This window comes from Quercus robur, chromosome 4 (genome assembly GCF_932294415.1).
Source record: "Quercus robur chromosome 4, dhQueRobu3.1, whole genome shotgun sequence".
Taxonomy (NCBI): domain Eukaryota; kingdom Viridiplantae; phylum Streptophyta; class Magnoliopsida; order Fagales; family Fagaceae; genus Quercus; species Quercus robur.
In genome coordinates this window covers 52,745,136-52,769,394 of record NC_065537.1, presented here as the reverse complement: position 1 = coordinate 52,769,394, position 24,259 = coordinate 52,745,136, and the positions used below count along the sequence as shown (strand labels likewise).

The window sequence follows — 24,259 nt, the reverse complement described above, 5'->3', positions numbered from 1 at the left end:
TTTTTTTTAATTTTTAATTTTAGGTTTTTTTATATACACATTAGTTTAGTTTTCTTTTTCTTTTTTTTAATTGGGTTTTTCATATAAGAAAATTAACAATAACGATAGAACACACGTGCAGTAAAACAAAATATGTCTAAACTTACACGTGCAGAAAGAAAAAATTGCTTCTCCATTCTTCATTTTCCTTTTTTCCTTTTCTCCTATGCCGTTCGTTCCGCTCTTCTTCCAAGCCCCCAAACCCTTAAAATAACGATCTCAAGAGCGAAGCAGAAAAACCCAAACCCAAACCCAAAAATCGCGATCTCGGCCCTGCTGCGCTCTCCGATCTGCATCTCCACCACCATGATTTCTCCTTTCGAAGCTAAGCCTGTGTGTAGCTGAGACTGTGTGTCGTTGTGAAATTTAATCGAAGCAGAAAAACCCTTTTTTTTTCCTTTTCTCGGAATCGAAGCAGAAAAACCCAAACCCAAACCCAAACCCAAAAATCGCGATCTCGGCCCTGCTTCGCTCTCCGATCTGCCACTCCACCACCACGATTCCACTCGTTGAATTAGAGTAATGACTACAGAGTTGCTAGCTGAGACTGTCTGTCGTCATTGTGAAATGGGAATCATTCGGAATGAAGCATTACTCCGTAGTCATTACTCTAATTCAACGAATGGGATCATTCGGAATCTCTCCCGATGAAATGGGTCAATTTTGGTTTCTCTGTCTTAGCAACAATTTTGAAACTTGGCTTAGCCTGTGTGTAGCTGAGACCGTGTGTCGTCATTGTGAAATGGGTAAATCAACATCCTCTCTTCTTTTTATATGCAATTGTTTGATTATTAGAGTAGTAAGCCTCCCATTTCCATTTCGTGCTTTTACTTCTTATCATTATTGTTCTTCTATTAGTGAAAATGCGAAAATCCCATATCAGAATCAGAATCAGTTGTTGAAATCTGTTAGAGATCACTGCAAATCTGGAACCAATCACAAGTCATTATGTGAGTGATGTATATTTGCTTACAGTAAAATTTAATACTTTTTATGAGATTGTATTTCTTTCCCATTCTGTGCCAAGATTGTTTGTTCCTTTTACTATCCGATCTTTTGTTGTGATTCTGTTGTGCACTCATTTTGTTGCATTAAACCCTTTCTCATGGATAGATGTAATTTTGATGTGAAATATCATACCCCTTGGAAGAGCTTTTGGAAGTAGAAGATTCCCTCTAGGGTGACTTTCTTCGTATGGATTGTTTCCTTGGGGAAACGTCTTACAATTGACAATTTAAGGAACAGAAAGGTATGCATTTTGCATTGGTTTTATATGTGCAAGTGTAATAGTGAAACTGTTGACCATCTATTCCTTCATTGTCCGGTTGCTTTGGAGCTATGAGATATGGTTTTTGGTTTATTTGGAGTTTGTTGGGTTATGCCAATGTCTGTTGTTGAGCTTCTTGCTTGCTGGCAAGGTCAATTTCGTCGCCATCGTAATAGATATATATGGATTGTTGTTCCTCATTGTTTGATATGGTGTATTTGGAAGAAAAGAAATAGTAGGTGTTTTGAAGACAGTGATTGTTCTATGCCTGATCTCAAGCTTTTATCTTTTAGAACCTTGATTTATGTGTGGAGAAACCAACCCTTTTCTTCAATTTTGGATTTACTTGATTTATGTAATTTTTGAATTTGATATGTACGCCCCTGTATACTCCCTGTGTACTTGGGTGTCTCTCTTTTTTATATCAATAAATCTTTATAACTTATCATAAAAATCATACCCCTTGTATAGGTATGCACTCCCTAAACCAGCCCCAAAATTCTTAAACCCTTAGTGACCAGGTTCTGCACCAAATTAGTTCTTGAATCAGTTTCAGTTTTACAAAAGTAGTCTGGTTATAATTTGCTTATCAAATTTAGTTTTAGAGCAGGTTATGGGTGCTTGTAAGTTAAAATATTGTTTTAAAACAACAATAGATTGAGCTGTCAGACTTCTGATTAGTTTAAGTTACTGTCTCTTTCGTTTTCATACCTTTTACTTGTCTTTTGCCAAAAGGCAGGATCTATTTTGTGTTCAACCTTCATAATTCTGATGTTTTGTTTGTGCTTACTACGATTTGAGTGTTACTAGAGATTCTTGAACCTTTATTCATTTGAGGGTATGTAGGATAGCTATTCTAAAGTAAGAGTGCCATTATTAGTAAAGCTGAAGTCCAACGGTTACATATATACCACGTAGTTTTGTTTGATGCTAGTCACGTGCCAATGCAATCGCGCGCAAGGGAAGAGAAAGAGACCAAGCTCCACACATATGCATAATATATACTATGGCTTTTGGAAACCCTAACTCCCACTCTCACTCACTATTCAAGCCAAGGTGCTCTTTCTCTCTATGATTTGATTTTGATTTTGATTTTGATTTTTCTTTTGCTTTTGCTTTTAAGTTTTGGGTTTAGTAGCTCTGTTCAATTATTACTACGATTCTCAACTATTCCTATTCGGTGTTTAGTCTAATAAAATTTTTATTTCTTCCGAGTTGAAATCCATTTCCTGCATAGTATATACGTGATATAGCCTAGGTTCAGTTGGGAGTATCTGATTAAGTTCCCAAGGATTGTGGAATTTGGGAGGAAGTGTTATTTGAGCTAGAGCTCATTTCATTGGTTTAGCAATCAAATTATCAAACTAGGCATTTAGATTTAGTGAAGGGCTCTTGTTTTTCTATTTTTTAGATAAAGAAGAATGTGAGGTGAAAACTGAAAAGTGGAAACCTCTCCTGCAATTTTTGAGCTTCAGAGGTCACCATGTCTTTTGATGCCAACATGGTTTATGGACACATATTTTAGGTGAGATTGTGTATATAGCCTCTATGTACATGAAGTTCCCCTCTATTCCATGATATATGAGAAAATTCACAAGGAAAGGCATGCTTGTATATACAATTGGAACATAAATCTTTAGTTAAAATACCCTATTATTCGATTGATTAAAAATGAGTTAGCAGTAAAGACAAATTAAGGATAGAATGGTTTTTGGGAAATTTAAAATTCAGTTTCAAATTTTGTAAACTAGGGAACACGTTTTATACTTAAACTATACCTACTTGCAGTTACAACTTATATATATATATATATATAAGAGCCTCTAAATCCACACATAGTGCATGTGAATAGGGTAGTTTATTTTACTTTACAGAATAGGTTCTATCAACAGATACTTTCTCATGTCATTAGCGTAGGTAACACGAGGATAGGAAGCTCTTCCAAGTCCAGTTGCATAATAAAGCAGGGTACATGGCTTCCAATGATTAACCTAGTGAGAAAGTGAAAAGGAAAAATGGGCAGCGCCGCCAAAAACAAAGGCACCAATGTCAGAGCAGGAGGAGGTTTCATGTCCAAAACGGATCACTTCCTCTACAGCGGGGACAAGAAGCACGTTGCAGCTGGCATTGCTGTCCTTACTGTCATCTATGGCATCCCTTGGTACTTCATGAACCAAGGTTTGTAATTCTTTCTTTTCTACCACTGCGTTTTGATTTGGCAACAAAAATAAGTAAAATCATTGTTTGGTTGCTGTGAAAATTGCTGGATTGTTAGGGATTAGGGAAATATATGGAAAGCATGACTCTTATTACCTCTCCTATTTTTCATCTAATTAGGACTGCTTTATATTGGATTGAGAATTTCACTACTCTATATTGGATTTGGTTTTAGAGTCTGTACTTGGGGGAAAATTGTGATATTTACCCGATAAATATTATAGATGCAATATGAACTCAATGATTCACATTTTGTTACCACTTAGAAATAGTGTCACAAAAAAGAAGAAGAAAGTTATAAGATTGATGCTATCTATGTTAGTTATTACTCTCAATTGTTGTGCAAATTGTCTACATTTGATTAATTATCTTTGACAAGTACTCTTCCCTAATTATATTTATGGCTGGAAAAATATGCACTGAATAAAAAATATAAAAACTAGTTTAGTGTTTCGTTGCCAGGAGATGGGTACTTTAGATTAGACTCAACAAGAAATTAAAAAAAAAAAAAAAACTTTAAAATGCAACAATGGAAGCACACATTTCAATCTAATACTAGTCTGTACTTTTTAAATTTGATGTTAGTTAAACTGATTTGCATTCATTACCTTTGTTTCTTTGCTTTTGTTTTAGCCTGCTACTATAGACGAAGATGTTTCTTTATTCCAACATATAATTACTACTTGCTTTCTAGTAAAATGTAACAACAATGAGAGCTGGTAAGTGGTAACTGCAATCAGTGAGATGCCTTCCCTTGTTTAGTCTCTCATATACTTGAGAATTCCTAACATACTAAGCAGTGAGATGTATATATACATTTGAATCTTATGTTCACTTGCACGCTACTAAATTCCTTTGTTATTGAGCATTTAAGCCAAATTGGCTGTTTTGGAACTCAAACAAATGTCGAGTATTTATTGTTGTTGATTAGACTAATATACTGTCCCAAAGTTCTTGTAGATGTTTGCATTTGATTGTAATCTCTTTCTCCTAGACCATTCCTTTTGGTCTCATTGAGCTTTTGGCTCTTATATGCAACTGGGTTGCTATGTTATACAGATGCTATGTATGACATAGTTTGATCCATCCATGCATGCTCCATATGGCTTAGTGTGATTTGGCTAATGCAATAAGGGTTCATCTAACATTTGGAATCTAGTTCCGCTTTGTTTGATGTGGTGCATTTGGAGGGAACGCAATCGGCGGACGTTTGAGGATCTGGATAGATCTGAAGACCAGCTGCTTGCTCTCTTCGCTGGTTCCCTTTTTGATTGGGCTAGGGCTTGGGGACTCACTTCTAGTGACTCTATTCCTTTTTTCCTTAGCTCTCTTTTTCTCTGTAATTAATGCTTTTTTGTTTTTCTTTTTGTTTCTTTTCTTCTTTGTACTTTTGTTTTGCTGGTGTTTTTTTGGCATCTAGCAGTTTTTTGAATATATTTTTCTTACCTATCAAAAAAAAAAAAAAAAGGGTTCATCAATCATTGTCTGCTTCAAACTCTCGAAGGCTCTCTGACACACTTCCAATCAGTCCAATGCCATTATCTTTCTGAACATCCTTTAAAAGCTTTTTGAATTTAGCAATCCTCTTTAAGAAATTTATGAAAAATCTTCAGTTATAGTTCATGAGCTCTAAAATTGATCTTAGCCACTCTTTGATGGCTATAGTGCCCGTCCAATATTTGAGGAATTGGATCTCCATCTGTCCAAGGAGCATTTCTTGTTCATTATACAGAGGTGAATCTTCCCTTAATACCTTAAAAATGGTCCAGTGGTGGCTACATGGTCATTTAATGGGATAGTTGTAGCCCACAATCAGTAAATCACCAATGGTCCAAGTATACGTAGAGTAGCTTTCTTTATGGAAGATACCAGCATTAGAGGATGCTAGCATTCCATTGTACAGGTAATAACATTATTGATCACCAAGGGTGAGTGGTCCAATGGAAAAGTCTTCCAATGTGGTCTGGTTGGGGTCAACATCCTGAGTTTGAATCTTTGTGGGGTTGAGGTTAAGGCATTAAGCTATGCCTGAACCCCCCTTGAGGGAGCTCATGTGTCCTCCAATCCCCCGTCCCGCTAACTAGGCTTCTTAGGCTTTGGTTCCTCAGCGAGTAGGTGCTGCTATGATCACGCCTAGACAAGATCTTCTACAAACTGGTTGCTTCCCTTACCCATTTTTCTTGAGCCAAAAAAAAAAAAAAATAAAAAAAAAAATAAAAAATAAAAAATAAAAAATAATTAATAACATTACTATATAAGCAAGCATTGCCTTCCCTGTGGCTGCAAATTGTTATTATCACAGATTGCCTCTCAAAATGCAATGTTTTGGTCCAGTGTTTGTAGATTGCTGTAAACCATCTTTTAGTCTATACAATTAACAATTACTAATTGAATTTGTACTTTGAACTATGGTTGTTATGTGTTGCTCACATTTTTAAATCCATATGAATTGTGTTATGCGATTTTGTTTACCTCTTTGATAATTGCTAAGAAGAAAAATCAATCCTTTATACTAATGTAGAAAAAATTGGGAATTTGAGGTTGTTAAGGTTTAGGAGGTTTTGTGGATCTAGGGTTTAGAATTGTCAAGAAAAGGTTGGGGCTCGAAATTTGAGAGGGTTTGATGAGTTTTTTTTTTTTTTTTGGGGGGGCTATTTGATAAAGAACAACATGGGTTTTTAAGATTTTTGATCAATAAGAGGAAGGACTTGAATTGGGGTTCTAAGAAAGAAGGAAAATCAAGAAATTTATAGTGTTCAAGGGCTGTATGAACATTATCTGTGAACAATACCACAAGAAAGAATAAAGGAAAGAGGGAAGAAAAAGGGAGGGGGAAAAAAAAGAACAATTAGCCCAATGTGTCTCAATACTCACTAAATATTTTTATTAATTAGCTACATCTTTTTTTTCTTTCTTTTTTTTTTCGAATACAACTTAAATATGTATAATAACTCTTTCTTGTAGTATTAGGATTCCTAATTTGACTAGTTAACTGAAAAACCTAATAAGGTAGTAAAAACTAATTAAAGACTAACTTGTATTCAAAGTAAATAAAATCTAAGATACCTAGGATGTCCTATAGAATTTTAGACTCAACCAAATTATCAAAATGCCCTTAATTTGCAGAGATTGCAAAAATTACAGTTTTATCCTTGAATACAAAATTGACCGTATTTTATTAAATAAAAACCCAACTTTTACTTTTAGAATCACGTGACTTTACTTCAATTGGATTTTATAAGTAGATCCCATAAAATAAAATCTTGAATGGACAATTTATGTAGTAGCGATTTAATCTTCCATGACTGCATCTTATATGTTCTTCCTATTGAAATTATTGAAGTGCTATTCTGTGGCAGGAGTAAATGTCAGGCTCGGAATATATCTGGGACCCATTTCAGTTTGCTAATTGTGGTTCAAAAGTATTGGAAACTTGTAATGGTGGCCTCTTTTTCAGTGTTTCATGTAGTGCAGGTCATGCATGCATTATAACCTGCATTGCTTATATGAAAATTAATGAGACTATTGTCATGTTAGTGTTTCTTACTGTTAATTACAACACTTATTGGCCTAAATTATCTTGTTGTACCATGTGAAAGTATCTTTAACAAATGGAGGTTATAGGTGAACTGGACTTCGTTTGGTTTTATTGATTCTTGAGGATTGGACCATTGGTTGGTGGGTGCTCTACCTGCATGTTGATTTTATTTTCTATATTCGGTTGATTACGTGGTTGAATTTTTAGGCTTCATTTTGGTTAGTAATCTATACTATCCAATAAAAAGATATTGAGCAAGATTGTAACCTAATCCTATAATCAATTTTGTAACTAAACTTTGTCATGTTTTTAACTTTAAAAATAAAACTAAAATTTATATATTTTAAAAGAGATGATATGAGACAATGCGTGCTTTTAGAAATATAGCTAAAAATATTAAAATAAGGCAAGGAAAAAAGACTAAGCTTTTATTTTCTATATTCGATTGATTACAGGGTTGAATTTTTAGGCTTCATTTTGGTTAGTAATCTATACTATCTATAAGAGAATTCCCCTCTTTGGACTGGACTTTTATGTGGTTCAGAAATACCCCTAAACCTTAGGTTTAATAGGAAAAAACTTGAGGACAACCTGGTAAACATATATTTCCAACTCCACTTAAAATGCCTACAAAGTAGGATACTCTCTTACTAATCCATGTCTTTCAAAACAAACTTATCTAATTTTTTTTTTAAAGGAAAATTATGACATTAGACTAAAAAAAAAAAAAAAACTATGGAAGAGAGGCCAATAGGATATGTTGTGGCATGCCCTGTCACTACGAAAGATAATTCAGATGTTAGTTATTACTTTGATGTGTCAGCGCGTGCTTAGAGGTTAGTATAAGTATATTTTATATATTTTAAAATAATAATTTGTTTTTGGTTAATTACTACTAATGTTGATGTTGGATCAAGTACAGTATCTATTGATTTAAGATTAATAAACCGGTGAACATTGAACACAGGCCGGGGTTTAATAATTATGGAGACAGGAGAAGTGGAGAAGTGACTTTTTTGTTTTTTTACTTTGTTGTTAGGTGAAGGTGAAGGAGAACTCAGAGTTAGTTGTTACCACTCTCACTACCACCTACCACATTTACACACTGATCGAGCTTTGGATAATAAGCACTTGCTAACTGCTCTCTCTCTTTCGGAATGGTTTTAAAACTTGAAAAGCAAAATAGGCAACAGTCTTTATTATACACACTCCTGCAAAACCAAAAGGTGTGATTTATGAATCTGTGAAAGAGATTGAAAATGGGGAACAAGTTCGAGACCGAAAGTGAATTGAGTATGTTGGAGGAAGGTGTATTGGAGACATTGTAGAGGTGCGAGCAGTGTAATGAGGCCACTCTCTTTTCTGTTTCTGCTATGGAAGTTGCCAAATGCTTAAGGTCTTGGCAAGTTCAGCTTCCCAGTCCTGAGTTAGGGCACCTCTTGGTCTCCCATCTTTGCTCTTCTTCTTCTTCTTCTTCTTCTTCTTCACTCTAGAAATTCATTGAACAAGCTCTATTGTTTCAGGTACTTCCAAATTGACAGTCTCAACCCAAGGTGTATAGACTCTATCTTGAATGTTTGAGTTGGTATGCATTTTTGTTTTATCCATTCAGTGAAGATGCCTGCAAAGACAAGTAAGTTAGTTACATAAGCTTTTATCAGTTACATAAGCTTTACAACTTGATGTCTCACCAATCATGAACAAGTAATTCAGACATTTATTTATTATGTTGCTGAAGTAACACCATTGCACCAATTACATTTGTTGTCATGTCAGTTTGTAAGCTTTTTTAGTAGTAGTAGTAGTTTTAGCATTTTTCTATGGGTTTTCTTTCAACCCTTAACTGTCCCAGTCATAACTTTTCTATGTTTCTATCTTTGTTATTGACGCTTCTATAAATAAGGGAAATGTAGGACTGCCCTTTCTGTACATTTGACACTTAGTTTATCCTTTTTGGGGCCTGTTCATTATAGACACAGAAATTTTTTAACCTCTACTACATGTAATTTTTTCCACAAGATTCCAATTTTCTATAATTCATTCTCCATAATATGTGGATTTTATTATTTGATAAATGCAATTTAAATAGGCCCATGGTGATGAATGCATTTGCCAAGGAGGTCATAGCAATTCCAACTTCCTGCAAAATATTCAGTTTCCTTGGTTTAACTAGTTGTATCCATAATGTGTATGAATGCATATGTTTCAATAATACATAATAACACGCGTAGTTGCAAACCAGTGGCATCTACACATACAATAATTGAGAATGCAGCCATTTCCATTCTTTGCTGTTATTTTTTTTTTTCCATGCTATGTGTCTAGACAATGGTTGAAATGCTTGCTACAGTACCGTAGTCTTGCAAGTACATCTCACTATCAATCAACCAACAAAGTTTTGAGTACATGCTTTGCTATCTTTCAGGATTATAAAATCTGTTGATGTTGCCCTTCAACTATCTCAAACATATAAAGTTCGCGTTCTGGAGGTTGGACATGCATTTGTGTTGTTCTTTTTCAGTATTATCAGTGGTTTGATTGATAGCACATTGGATGATTGGGGTTTGCAAATGACACCTATAGAGAGACCTAGTGTAGCAGTCAGAAGCACAGAGCACCTTGATATGGACATCGATTTTAGAGGAAGCCATGATTTTAAAGGCAGTGAACATCATGAACAGATGAGGAGGACGAATTCATTTATGGTCATAGCAGTGCTGGGAAAACTAACAGAGCTGAAAATCTAGGGTTATTCTCTGCCTTGTTCACTTGAACATGTATGTATGCTATTATTGTATTGTTTGCCTTCTTGTGAGCTCCTTTTGATGTTATTAGAATTAAATCATGTATTTTACCCCCAAATATTCAACTCTTTAAGTTTTACAGAAATTGTTTGCCTTGCAATGCTCTGGTAGTGCATATTTAAATCCACAATATTCCTATTATTTGCTCATCTTTGATCTGATTTTTCAAGTGGAATAATATTTAGAACTATATATATTTACTCCAGGCTAGGTAATATCTAAAACCTTTAGCATGTACTCAGGTTGAATTCTTCAAGAGTACTTGTGTCCTTTTGTCTATCGTCCCCTTGGCAATTGCTAATGTTTTGGAGGATGAGGCCAAATTCTCTCAAGCTACTGCTACTAGATATGTTGAGTCTGCATATGGACATAAAATGAATGGCAAGGCTATTGCTTCAAGGAAAGACGGACTGATCTCCTCTCTCCAGGTCCTTGGACACTTTTCTAGCCTTTTATACCCTCCTGCATTAGTTGTTGATGCAGCTAATAGTGCAGCTAGAAAAGCAGCTAGCTTCATTTCTAGTGGAAGAATGAAAGGAATATTGTAGGTGGAGGCAATCATGTTGATACTTCTATAAGAGCCAGTATGTTTTTATTTTTGATAAATGACAATCTTATTGATGAAAGAAGAATCGAAAGTACACAAGAAGTTTACAAGGGAACCAAAAAATAAAGCTTTCAAAGTACAAGAATCAAAAACATCCAACAAAGAACACATAGAAAAAGATCCTAAAGCTAACAGCCAATCAAACATAGTTTTGAAAAGAAAAGGCTTAAGCATTATGTTCCCTCCAAATGCACCACATCAAACGACGCGGGACGGCTTTCCAAATATTCTGATGATGCCCAAGCTGACCTTGCCAAGAAGCCAATAACTGCACAGCACTGTTTGGCATAATCCAGTAAACTCCAAACAACACAAACTCCAAAGACCATAACTCTATAGCTATGGGACGGTGAAAGAGTAAATTGTCCACAATCTCCCCACTACATTTACACATATAGCAACAGTCAATCGCAACCAAGCTTCTCCTTCGTAGATTATCTATCATCAAGATTTTGCTCAAAGCTGCAGTCCATGTGAAGAAAGCAACTTTAGGCGTCCAAATGCTTCTTTAGAGAAAAGACATATCAGCCATATAAATCAAAGAGCGATGATACCTGCTGTCTGCTGACCTCAAATCCCAATCTTTTAGCTGCCCTCCAATAGAAAATATTCTTCCCATTCCTTCTCACAGGAGTAGAGCAGATTAAGTTCATAAAAACACCCCATTGGCTCCAATTCGCAATCCTGCATAGCTCTGACAAAATTTAAATTCCACTGTAGGCACCATTGCAGAATTTCATAAGATCCGCTACCAAAGCCTCTTTATACCGACTAAACCAAATAACACTGGAAATGCCTCCTTTAAGGATTTGTTCGGGCACCACCTATAATGCCAAAACTTCACTCTAGATCCATCACCCACCTCATACTGAATAAATTGTGGAAATGATGCCCACTCCCATATAACATATATCCAAAGACTCACTCCATACGGGCCCATCACCTCCTTGGTGCCCCACCCACCCAAACACTTCCATACTTCACCTCAACCACCATCCTCCAAAGTGATCCCCACTCAAAAACGTTCCTCCACGGCCATTTTCTTAAAAAGGACTTAATTAAAGCAGATTGGATTCCTGACACTTTTGAAGAGGTGTACAAATCTTAAGTCCAATGTACTAGATGGAACTTGGACTCTTCTCCTAAACTGCTCCATAAAAAATATCTCTAAATTTTTCAATACATTGGCCACAAAGGTAAGAATAGGGAATAAAGAAAGGAAATAAGTTGGCAAATTGGAGAGAGTGCTCTTAAATAATGTAACCTGTTGCCTGACCTCCCCTTAGATAAATAAAGTCGCTTCCCACCTTCTAATCTCCTCTCCATTCTCAAAATCTCAATGATTGGGTTCCATTGCCTTTAAGAGCAGGTGTTTTGAGGAAGCATATGATTCACTTGTAATCTCAAATTCTTATAACATGAGAGCAATACTTAATTCATACATTACATATACATGGGTCTAGTTTATGGCCTAGTCACTTTGTCTAGTGCTTTCTGTAATCTTTTTGCAATTTATTGTTTATGCTTTCAGGAGCCAACATGAGGCACCTCATAGTGGAAGCTTGCGTTGCAAGAAATTTAATTGACACATTAGCATATTTTTGGCCTGGTTATGTGTCTGCATCAATAATATCACTTTCAGATTCATTGCCAGTTGAAATATCCCCTTGGTCAACATTTATGGAAGGAGCACCATTAAATGCTTTTCTAATAAATTCCCTTATAAAGACTACTGCTTCAAGGTATAAAAAGGTTTTTGTTTGTTAAACTCTAGTACTAGAAACTACTGGCATGAATAATTTTCTCCATTTTCCCTATTCTAGTTTAGCGGAGATAGAGAAATTATATTATATAGCTCTGAATGGGTCAAAGGAAGAGAAGTCAGCAGCGGCAAAGATTCTACGTGGTGCATCTGTCAGCCGTGGATGGAACATTCAGGTTGCATCACTAGTGATATTGGATATTGGAAAATTTTGAATTCCTCGTCTATTGTAGTCTCACCTAGAGGTGCTTTATGTCTTTATAATTGATTATATATTTCATGAATTGTTTCCCCTACTAATAGAGTTTGTACATAGTAAAATTAATGTTAAATGTCAAATTCACCATTTTCTAATAACTTAAACTTTTGAGATATTCTAAAATTTATTATGGTATCAAATTAGGTGGTCTTACTTCAAACCTTATTCCATTCTATCTCCCATTTAAAAACTTAAAAATCCCACATGTTGGACCCCATTTATTAAGGGGACCTGGGCCCACAAGTGAAGGAGAATATTAGAATTATAATTAAATGATTGGATTCACCATTTGGTCAATTTCCTAATAATTTAAGCTTTTGGGTCAATTGGTATTTTATTAGTACAAATCAAACAAGTAAACCCATACCTGACTCCCTTATGCTTTTGAGTTAAAGCAACAAGAAAACTAGTTCTTTCAAACAAAATCTTTGCCCAACCTTTTAGCTGAAACCATTTATACTCCAGGCAGTTTAAAACACCACATGCACAGCACAGCCCTTACTTGGAACCAATATATGTCCTTTGAATTTTTGTCCTCCTTTTATGCTACTTGGAACTTCTTTTTTACTTTGTACTCCCACCCCCCTTCTCTTTATTCTTGAAGAAAATGACTTTGTATCTACTTTTGAATCACTTGTTTTCTTGGAAGGAACATGTGGTGCACTTTGTGGTTAAGCTTTTTTCTCCTCCAGTTCCTCCCAGTTATACTGGACCAGGCAGCCACTTAATTGATTCTATGTCCATGTTAAGTGCTCTTCTTTTTGGAGCTTCTGCTATTAATACTGTTCATAGACTTTCTTTTCATGGTATGGTAAGTACTTCTATTTTATATTTTATGGCTCTAGGATGATGATATGAATTTTACATACATAAGCTCTTGATGTTATGGTCTCATATTGACTTACGACCTCACACAATTTGCTGTCATAATCCCGGTTCATAACAAGTGGGGCATTGCTATCTAGTCATAGGAATCATAACATTGAAGAAGTGTGTAGCATGAAAACCAGAAAAAAGTGGTTTTCCTTATTCATTTTGATCGAATTACTGATATACAAAATGAAAAGTAAGAGATAAATATCACTGATGATATTATCCCCTTCTTCTTTTTTTGAAGTAAAAGTTTCTTGCTGTGTTCATAAGAAAATTATAATTTATTAAATTTCAAGAAATCACTTTCTAGAACTCTTATTGCATGTTGCAGTGACTCATTATCCCCACAAATTAAACTTACTAAAGGATGAAGCTTTTCATATTCAGCAGCAAATTTTCATTTGGCATTATGCTGAACTTCCAAGGGTGTTAAAGTGTTGGTTACCCGGAAAGCTATAGTCTATATTCTATATTCTACTTCATGTACATATATACGAGCAGTAAATGTCAACAACTTCTTATAGTGAAATTTCTTGATGTTATTTTTTTTTTCCTAGTTCTGTTATTGATGTTGATTGTAAAGAAACCCAAGAACCATAATTTTAAGGATCTCCATGCTATTTTTTTTTTTAAATTAAGTTACACACAAACCCAGTGTGTCTTGAACCCATGACCCGCTCCATCTTGCTCTTATAAGATGAGATTTTGGTTCTACACTTACTATATAATGTTCACTCCCTAATTATATAAAGGGATACTCAGGTACACTACATTAAATTTCTATAATGTTGGAGAATCTAAAATAATGTTAATTTTGAGCTACTATAAAGTGATTCTTATAGGAACTAATTTTTCTATCACACCACATTTGGCCCCAAATATATAAACCGCTTACATCCTTTAAAATCCCCAAAATGCACTCATTAGACAATAAACACCAACTCCAATTTATAAATAATAACAATTTTTTTTTTTATATATAATCAATTTATAAAGAATAAGAACACCAAATTGAAAGTCATATTTATTGAAACATAAATCTGACCCCATCAGTCCATGAAGTGATTATGGTTTCATCTAAACAATCTAAGGGTGTTTAAATAGGCTTTGTTGGCTCATTAACCCATTATCTAATCCAACATGCTAGAGGGATTATAGGTTTTGTCAATTGGACAGGGGCATTGTAGATTTTTTTTCAATTGGATAAAGGAAATTTGTTTTATTATTATTGAGCATGTTTAGCTCATGAGGCAATGGTTTTATTCCATCTAAATTAAAATTTAAAATACAATATTTTCATTAAAAAAAGAAGTTTCAAGTAATTGAAAATTTTTATTCTGACCAAAGTCTTATTACCAAAAATTTTAAGAAATTAAAATAAATTTTATATTTATTTTGATCGTTAAATTCATCTATCATAATTTTGTATTTTTAATAAATGAGGACAATGGATACACCAATCCACGGAGTGAAGTTGAGAGAAAGAGAAGGAAAGTCAAAGAATTGAATTGAATTGAATCTTACTATTTGAGTTGTTTGGTTTTGTATGTATGTGAACTGAAAATGAGAATAAGTTTATATCTTAGTTAGCTAAATGGTTAGAATAGGATCACTAATCACTATATTGAATTTTCATTTGGATTGTAGTGGGGTTGATCATATCAGATTTGGGAAAACATATTCCTCGGCAATTAGCTATAATGATGGATGCTACATCCCAATTTCTTGTATAATACTATTGAGATATTGTTTTCGTTCATAGCACATTATGGGAGAAATTTGAAACCAAATTTATGTCAATCATGGGAGAAATGTACCTTAATAACACCAACAATTATATCTATATATGAATGAATCTGGATCTGGGTTTTGTGTATAGATATGGAATTGTATGTGCAGTTTTGGAAAAAATTATAAAAGAGAGTTGTTTGTAGTGCATGAAACTGGGTTGTATATCATTTCAAGTTATCGTTATTATGAGGTAAAAAACACTATATTTAGCTCCAAGTGCAAGTAGGTGGTATGTTTTCTTTGGACCATCTATGGCATATACAAATAGAACTAATGAATTATTTATCCTTTCGTATATGAACTTGTGGAAAAAAAATTTTAGTTGGCTATGATGACAGATTTTTAGTCATTATAATGTCAATTGGATTATCAATAGCTTTTTTATTAGCTCATGTATTTATTAAAAAATGTTACTAAAATTAAAATGTTGAAGGTTTAAGAAAAATAATAATTGGAAAAAAAATTTTATTGATCTTAAATTCAAATCCAGATCCAAATTTAGGTATCCAAACAATGGAATTTCAAATCCTTCATTGTATAAAATGACCCAAACAAGGAATTTAAAAATCAATGGATTTCAAATCAAAGATTTTTAAATCCATTAATTTTAAAATCAATGGGTTTCAAATCAAGCAAATAGAGTGGTTGTATAAAATTTTTATTGTCATTTTGGTCTTGCAAATAGAGGTTTTAGATTTCAAGGGTCCTTCGGTCATTTTTTAGGTTTCCAAGGTATTTCGGTAAGTTTCTAGGTTTTGGGGGCATTATGATCTTTTTCTAGGTTTCATGGTCATTTAGGTCATTTTCTTAGTATCTAAGAGTATTTCGATTTTTTTTTTTTTTGTTTAGAGGGTATTTTAGTCATTTTTTAGGTTTTAGGTTTTAAGGATATCCCAATAATTTTTTAGAGTTTTGGGGTTATTTTGGTACTTTTTTAAGTGGTCGGATGCGTTTTGGTAATTTTAGTATATTTAAGGGTATTTCAGAAATTTAGAGATTTTAGGGGTATGTTTGTTATATATATTCTTCAATTATTAGATAATTCGATGGGGTTGGGTCGAGTTGGCTATACCCATATGTAATATTGGTACGGTTTAACATGATGACAGAACTATCAAATGTGAGTTAAGAAAAAAAAAAACCATTTGAATGTGACAAAAGTACGATCATGTGTGATGTTGATACTACCCAATGTGACAATGAAACCATTAAATGTGAAGAAAAAAAAAAGAAAAAAAAGAAAAAGAAAAAGAACAACCGAATGTGACTAAAGTATAGTCATATATGATGTTGGTACTGCACAATATGAGAATAATACCATCAAATGTGAGAAAAATAAAATAAGGGAACCACCGAATATGACAAAAGTACAGTCACATGTGATGTTGGTACTGCACAATATGAGTATGGTACCTTCAAATGTGAGAAAAAAAATAAGGGAACCACCGAATGTGACAAAAGTACAGTCACATGTTATGTTGGTAGTGCACAATGTGAGGATAATACCATCAAATGTGAGAAAAAATAAGGAAACCACCGAATGTAACAAAAGTACAGTCACATATGATGTTGTTAGTGCACAATGTGAGGATGGTACCATCAAATGTGAGAAAAAAAAATAAGCGAACCACCGAATGTGACAAAAGTACAGTCACATGTAATGTTAGTACTATACAATGTGAGGATAATACCATCAAATGTGAAAAAAAATAAGGAAACCATCGAATGTGACAAAAGTATAGTCACATGTAATGTTGGTACTGCACAATGTGAGGATAATACCATCAAAGGTGAGAAAAAAAATAAGGAAACTACTAAATGTGACAAAAGTACAGTCACATATGATGTTGGTACTGCACAAAGTGAGAATGGTACCATCAAATGTAAGAAAAAAAAAAAAAAACCACCGAATGTGACAAAAGTACAGTTACATGTGATATTGGTACTACACAATGTGAGGATGATACCATCAAATGTGAGAAAAAAAATAAGGGAACCATCGAATGTGCAAAAGTACAGTCACATGTGATATTGGTACTGCACAAGGTGAGGATGATACCATCGAATATGAGAAAAATAAAAATAAAGAAACCACCAAATGTGACAAAAGTATAGTCATATGTGATATTTGTATTACACAATGTGAGAACAGTACCATTAAATATGATACTTTGGTAACCTGGTATAGCTGGTTGTCTACTAGTGGGTACCATTAAAAAAAGAATTAAATTAAAAAAAAAAATAACGTTGGGGGTTACGGAAGAATTACCCTTGGTGCAAAAGATGTACTTAGTACCAAAGATGTATTTGGTTATTTTCAAAGAGAGAAAACTCAAATAAAGAAAGTACCATTTTTGTTTGGAATTATTGAGCCATGACTTGTGCACTCTTTCGTCTTCACTCTTCATTCATTGTTCACTAGCTTTCTTTGCCACGTCACATTAGCGGTCCTTTTCAAATTTTTCCCAGCCCCACACTTTTCTTTTCTTCTTCTTTTTAGTTTTTACCCTTATTATTTTTGGAATGACAAAAAATTTTAGTGCTAGGAAAGTTGATGATTTAGTTATTTTGATGTAAAATATTTTCAAATATGAAAAAAAATATATTTTAGTCAAATATTTTCAAGTGTTTAATATGATATATAAAATTTTTCCCACCAAAATTAATGGCTCAGCCACTGGTGCTAGAGGTTTGGACCAGACTAGCAGCTTCGGCATCCGTATGGTTAGCAATAGTTACCGGACCGAACCATCAACACCAGCCACCAAATTGGTGATCCAACCACTAAATGGAGGGAGAGAGCCACTATTTGTTTTTTTGTAAAATATTTTACCAAGTTTTTATGATCAACGGAAAATATTTTTAAGTTTGAGCAAATTTTTTTTTAAAATACAATAAAATGCGGAAAATATCTTCTATAAAATATTTTACAGTGAAATAAACAGCGCGAGAGTTGCAAATCTAGAAGAAAATGGTCCACTTCACTTTCGATCGAAACTAGTGACATGGGCTTCGTCGAAGGACTAAAGAATAAGTCCAGTTGAAAGCATGCGAGAGAGAGAGATAGAGAGAGTTTGGGTTAATTGGTTAAGGTGGATCTTAGTTATATTTTCAATTGAAGTGGCGACTTCTAATTAGGCCACCTAAGTCATATTGTTGGGATCACAAATTAAGACATTACAAGTCATTTGGTCCCAAAATGGTAGTAAAAATAGGAAAAAGAAAAATTAGTTTACAAGTAGTATAACACATCAAATAATAGATATTAACTTATGTGAATGCTCTAAATGCCAATCCCATATTAATTTTAAGGATAAATTACACCACTCTCCTTTAAGGTTTTATAAACTTAAACTCCCCCAAACGATTTATAAAATGATACTCATTCCTTGAGGTTTGTATAAATGTGACAATTAAGTACATGACGTCTCATTAAAGATTCTTATCTATACTATGGATAGCATGACAACCTATTTTCTTAAGATTTGTTGATGAATGACGCTCTCACCCTTACAATGCATTGATTGGAGTGAAAAATGGGGGATAAAAAATGGGGAAGTGTTAGGGGAAGTGTTTGGTTAAGAGGAGAAAATAAGAGAGAAAAATAGTTGGCTTGAGTGTTTTTTCCTCAGACCCACCAAAATCATGTCCCTTTGAACTGGGGAGAAATTAGGGAGTGGAGAGGGGTTTGGATGGTAAATTACTCATGTACCTCTTTCTTCCCTCCACACATGTCCAAATTTCAGACTTTTTTTTTTTTTTTTTCAAACTTCTTGTTAATTTTTTTATCAAATAAGGGTATGAAAGTAAATTTATAAGAATTATATTTTTTATCCTTTCATTTTTCTTCTCAAAAAAACAACCAAACATATATGAGAGAAATCTAAGGGTCCGTTTGGATTGAACTTATTTTTACTGAAACTGAAAACTGAAAATACTGTAGCAAAATAATTTTAAAACATGTAAATAATACCGTGGGACTCATTTTTAATATTTTTAAATACGTAAATATGCATGCACAGTGCTTGAACAGTGCATGCACTGTTCATGAACAGTGCATGCACTGTTCATGAACAGTAAATTTTGTCTCTAAAAGTTAATATAAGCGGCTTTAAAAAAAAAGAAGCAAAACGCACACCAGATGCAGGCGCGCAATCCAAACCGCGCCTGAATCCACTTTTGTCCCTCCACTTTTTCACCCCTCAACGTCTTCTATTCTCCCAACCAAACAAAGTTTGAGACAGAAGCATATATATTGAAATCTAAATTATTTAGTAATTTGTAAAAGAAAATATTAGAGTATCAAACTATTTTATAAATTCTTTTACAAATTATTAATATGGTGAATTTATTTATCTTGATAGGATTATGGTGAACATTTATTAATAAGAAAAAAAAGTAATATCAATATACCCAAGATAACACTTGTGAGTGGCTGGCCCGGGTGTGGGGGATCTTTCTTTTTGTTTTTTTTTTTTTTGTTTTTGTCTTATTTAGTTTAGGGTAAAAAAATAAAAAAAAAATAAAAAAAAATCTCACTCACTTCGATATCTATTCAATCTGACAAATGGAGCATCTGAGAGTAATGGCCAACGCCCAACGGTACCGAACAGGAACAGCTCAACAGCTTTATCAAACAACCTCACTCACTTCCAACTCCATTGAATTCTTAAAATAATTTTACCATATTCGGATTAGCAACCACTCTAGTCTAAACTCTCACTCTCACATACTCAAACACTCTCTCTCTCTCTCTCTCTCTCTAAATCATGAGCCTCTTGGTTTCCACTAGACCCACTCTCTCTTTCCGATCAAATGTCTATCTCTTACGCCGCCCCACCACCACCACCAACCTCCCTCTCTCCTCTGCTTCACTCACTCCCAAACCACCGCCTCCTCTTCCAAACCCACGTGTCCATATTCTCCATCGTGCGCCGTACACTTCTCCGTGCACCCCACGCGCCACCTCCGCCGCCGCCGCAGCACATACCATCTTCCACGACGCCGGAGCAGCCGCCGCCGTACTCGCCGGCGCCTACGCACTCGTCTCCGCCTTCGACTTCCTCACGCAGCGAAACCTCATCCAACAGGTTTTTTTTTTTTTTTTTTCCTCTACTGTGTTTAGTACCGAATCTAGTTGTGGAGGGAAAAAAAACTTAGGTGCTCCGGGAGTGATGCTTCCTCCTCTCACATGAGGGGTGGGCCCCACGTGTGGGTCCCACCATGGGGCCCACTCCTCATGTGAGAGGAGGGAGCATTGCTCGTAAGAATTAACCGTTGTGGAGACTTGAGAGAGATGGAAAAAAGAGAACTTTTAGACTTGTAACATATTAAATCAATAACAACAAAGCCTTAGAGGTGGGACAATTCAGAATTAATCGATATCTTATAGCATACAACAACAATAACAATAGAAGTAGGAAAAAAAAACGCATGTTAATTATAAAAGTAATAGTGAGTATGACTTTGGATAACATAGAATGGTAGAAAAGAACATCTTGATTAGTCGGTTGAGGATTCATAGCCAATCCAAAAATTTTGATACTAAGGCTTACTTATTGTTGTTGTATCTATTGATTTCATAGCCGATCCACATATCGATTGATTTTTTTGAATTTTGCCTCTTTTGAAGCGAAATCATGATCTCATCTCTAATATTAGGAGAATTGGCTATTTCACATGCACAAACAAAGACTTGTGCACTTGGCTTAATATTTGTGTGATGAGGCGCAATGACAAATCGATTTCACACTCGCTTTTGGAGTTATCTTTTTTAACTTTCTTAAATTACCGATTGTTCCAAAAGTTACTCAGATCTCCTGCTCTGATACCATGTTAAGTTACCAATTATCCCAAAAGTTTAAGCTGTTAGGAAATGGTGAATTTAATCACTTAACCATAAATCTAACAAACATTATTATTTGAAATTAATTATGTAATTCAGCTTAGGCTTTTAGGATAGTCTTGAGTTTGAATATTGATTAAGTGATTGAATTTACCATGTCCCATCAGGTTAAGCTTTTAAGTTCTAATTTGTCAACTCCATATATGTGTTACTATGTTATGACACAGGGGCGGAGGGAGGGGGGGTCGAGAGGGGGCACTTGCCCCCCCTAGCCTTCTCAAAATTTCTCAAGCTTTAGTGATGTAAAATACAGTAAAAGTCCCCACTTGACAGTTGACACAAAAGACAATCTACTTTTTCTTGTTATTTATATATATTAGCTTGTCAACAATTGTCAGACAATTTTACATTCACATGGCAACACTTTTTTTACATAATGGGTCCCATTTAATAGTACTCTTTTTTTGCACACTACTTTGCCAACTACGACTGAAAAAAAATAAAAAATAAATAAAAAAAAAATACTGAATTGGACTTTGAAAGAAAAAATCTATGTTTATGTGTAATGTGCCTACTTTAGCGCCTCACCATTTGGTTTCTAGTTTACAATTTTTTCTCTACTTATCAACCTTTTCAATATCAAACTTGAGTTTTTGTTATAAACTCAAATTTTAACGACAAAAAAAAGTAAAAATGTCTATATGAAATTTTAGAAGTATTCATGGCATTGAGTTGCATATAGCCGAATAGAACTTCATAAGCATATTGTTATATTCTTAATATTTTTACATTGTTTTATTTTTCCAATTTATTTTAAAGATCCAAATTACATGTTGTGTGTATTTAGTATCAATTAATTTATCTTAGATTAATTCTACCTTCAATCTTGTCTTTTAATCTTGCCCCCCCTAACTTGAAATTCTAGCTCCGCCACTGTTATGACATGACATCTGTGTCTTTGTCCACCAAGTTGTAGGATATAATTTACATCATGGTTTCCTTGAAAGCCTTAAATTTACTCAAAAGCTCCATTATTTTTGCATTGCGGAGCTTTTAAAAGAGAAAAAAAAAAATGAGAGAGGGTTGCTTGCTTACATATGTAGGGCTTGCCTCTCAGATCCTTATAATGTTAAAAATGCAAAAATATTGAGCTTGCAAGTTGTAATTTTTTTGAACCCATCAAAGTTTAGGTTTTAGAACCGAAATACTTGCATCTAGCCAAACTAAGGAAGATAGATGTCTATTTTTCACCAAGGAAACCAAGAATCCATGTTTCCTGCATTTTAGTTTTAAAGTTAATTTGAAGGACTTTGCAACAACTTTTGTAATATGAAGTATCTTAGTTGGATTTATTAATTGGTGTCCAATTAGTGTTGGATTCCAAGCATAGAATGCCTTCCAAATGCATATATTGTCTATGGAAGAGTCATTGTGGTAAGGTGATTTCCTTGTAGCAGTTAAAAAGTATATGTTGTGCAGATCAATAAGCCAAAAAGAGATTCCAGGGGCATTAAGGAATTGATAGTGGTAGCCTACTATAGTTAAATTTGGAAAAAGAAGCTTTGGGTGAAACATCATTCATTACTTGTTAAAAATGATGCCATTTATTTAGCAGAGAAGATATATAATAGGTTTTGATGTATTTCTATAGACAAGTAAACCATAATCAAGCAGAAACCAAGCATTTTATGTTGCTTTTAAGAGTGTATGCATATTCTCTCTTTGTCATAACTTTGCCTTCTCTTTCACAAATTTTCATATCTCTACTGATTGGAGCAGAGTTTAAGCAGAAAACTGGTTCATATATTGTCTGGGCTGTTTTTCATGGCTTCTTGGCCAATTTTCAGGTATTGCTTCCCTCTGTATATGAGATACTAACAGGTTTTATTCATAAAAAATACTAGTGGTTTGAACTGCCGTTTTCCTTAACCACTTCCGCTGGTTATTTTAATCCTAGAATAGCACCACAACAGAGGCGCGGTACTTTGCTTGTTTAGTTCCTCTTGTGAATTTTTTGAGGCTTGTCATCCACGGCCTCTCATTGGCTTCTGATGAAGGGCTCATAAAATCTGTTACTCGAGAAGGAAAACCAGAGTAATTTTTTCAGTCATCATTACAAAGCTATTTGGATTCATCTCTTTGTGATAATAGAGACAAGTAATTTTGCTTCAATATCAATATGTTTGCAGGGAGTTGCTTAGAGGCCCTTTGTATTATGTTCTGATATTGATTTTATGTGCTCTTATCTTTTGGCGTGAGTCTCCAGTTGGATTGATCTCGTTGGCCATGATGTGTGGTGGTGATGGTAATACCTCTCCATTGTCCGAATTCAGCTGCCCCTGACTCCTACCAGTTACTAATTTTCAACTTGGTGACTTATAGGTATTGCCGATATCATAGGTAGAAGATTTGGGTCCTTGAAGATTCCTTATAATCAGCAGAAGAGTTGGGCGGGTAGCATATCCATGTTTATTTTTGGATTCCTGATTTCCATTGGGTGAGTTTGAAACCATCATTGTGGTCAACCAAATATGGTTATCAAAATTTAAATTGCTTTGTGTGGATTTTGGCATTGACATGAAAATTATCTTTATAATGTAGGATGCTGCAATACTATTCAGTTCTGGGATATTTACATTTGGATTGGGTCCAAACAGTGCAAAAGGTCGCTCTAGTTTCTTTGGTGGCAACTGTGGTGGAGTCCCTTCCAACGACGGAGGTAGTAGATGACAACATATCTGTTCCTTTAGTAAGCATGGCAGTGGCATTTTCAATGTTTGGTTATTAGCTTGTTGCACCCCTTTTTTTCTCTTCCCCTTCCATTTGTCCCATTATTGATATGTTTAAAATTTCATTTTTTGTCTATTGTCAGTCTCCTTAAATGCCCTTTAAATCAATGCCTCTGCGAAACAGGTGTTAATATAATGAAATTAATTAAACAAATACAAAGCATCTCTTTTATTCTCGAGCCCAATGAACCAGTGATCACATAGTTTATTACTTCACTGTCTTGAGTTTCAATATGAATCCTATGGCTTTATTTCAGATTTAAGGAACCTTGCTTCAGCATGATTCAACAAAATAGTCTTATTCCAAACTATTTGGACTTGACCATGTGGAGTTCATTTGTTTGTTTATAACCCTTTTGATTTTGTATTTTCATGCACAGCTTATCTATATGACTGTTTGATTTGTACCTTTTCTTTCTAGTGTTCTTGAATACTGCCTGTTTCTTATTGCTTCAGCTCATACAAATG

At 34.4% G+C, this 24,259-nt stretch overlaps 1 protein-coding gene and 1 long non-coding RNA gene across 9 annotated transcripts; both read left to right on the top strand.

Annotated features, from left to right (window-relative positions):
- Nucleotides 1–525: 525 nt before the first annotated feature.
- On the top strand, nt 526–9,965 carry LOC126722957 (uncharacterized). 7 transcript variants are annotated; one of them, XR_007654086.1, is made up of 5 exons: nt 526–785; nt 898–989; nt 1,153–3,484; nt 8,101–8,694; nt 9,487–9,965. It is a non-coding gene; the product is annotated as an uncharacterized LOC126722957 (long non-coding RNA). The 7 variants fall into 7 exon arrangements; XR_007654082.1 differs by having other exon boundaries at nt 898–3,484; XR_007654083.1 differs by having other exon boundaries at nt 526–989.
- A 9,734-nt stretch (nt 9,966–19,699) lies between these two features.
- LOC126722955 (probable phytol kinase 1, chloroplastic) lies at nt 19,700–23,967 on the top strand. Of its 2 annotated transcripts, XM_050426119.1 has the most exons (6): nt 19,701–20,247; nt 22,782–22,849; nt 22,965–23,096; nt 23,192–23,307; nt 23,385–23,499; nt 23,604–23,967. In XM_050426119.1, exons 1-6 carry the CDS (start codon nt 19,927–19,929, stop codon nt 23,788–23,790), a joined length of 939 nt encoding a protein of 312 aa, XP_050282076.1. In that variant the 5' UTR covers nt 19,701–19,926; the 3' UTR covers nt 23,791–23,967. The 2 variants fall into 2 exon arrangements, with proteins under 2 accessions (XP_050282077.1, XP_050282076.1); XM_050426120.1 differs by lacking the exon at nt 22,965–23,096 and having other exon boundaries at nt 19,700–20,247.
- The last annotated feature ends 292 nt before the right edge of the window (nt 23,968–24,259 follow it).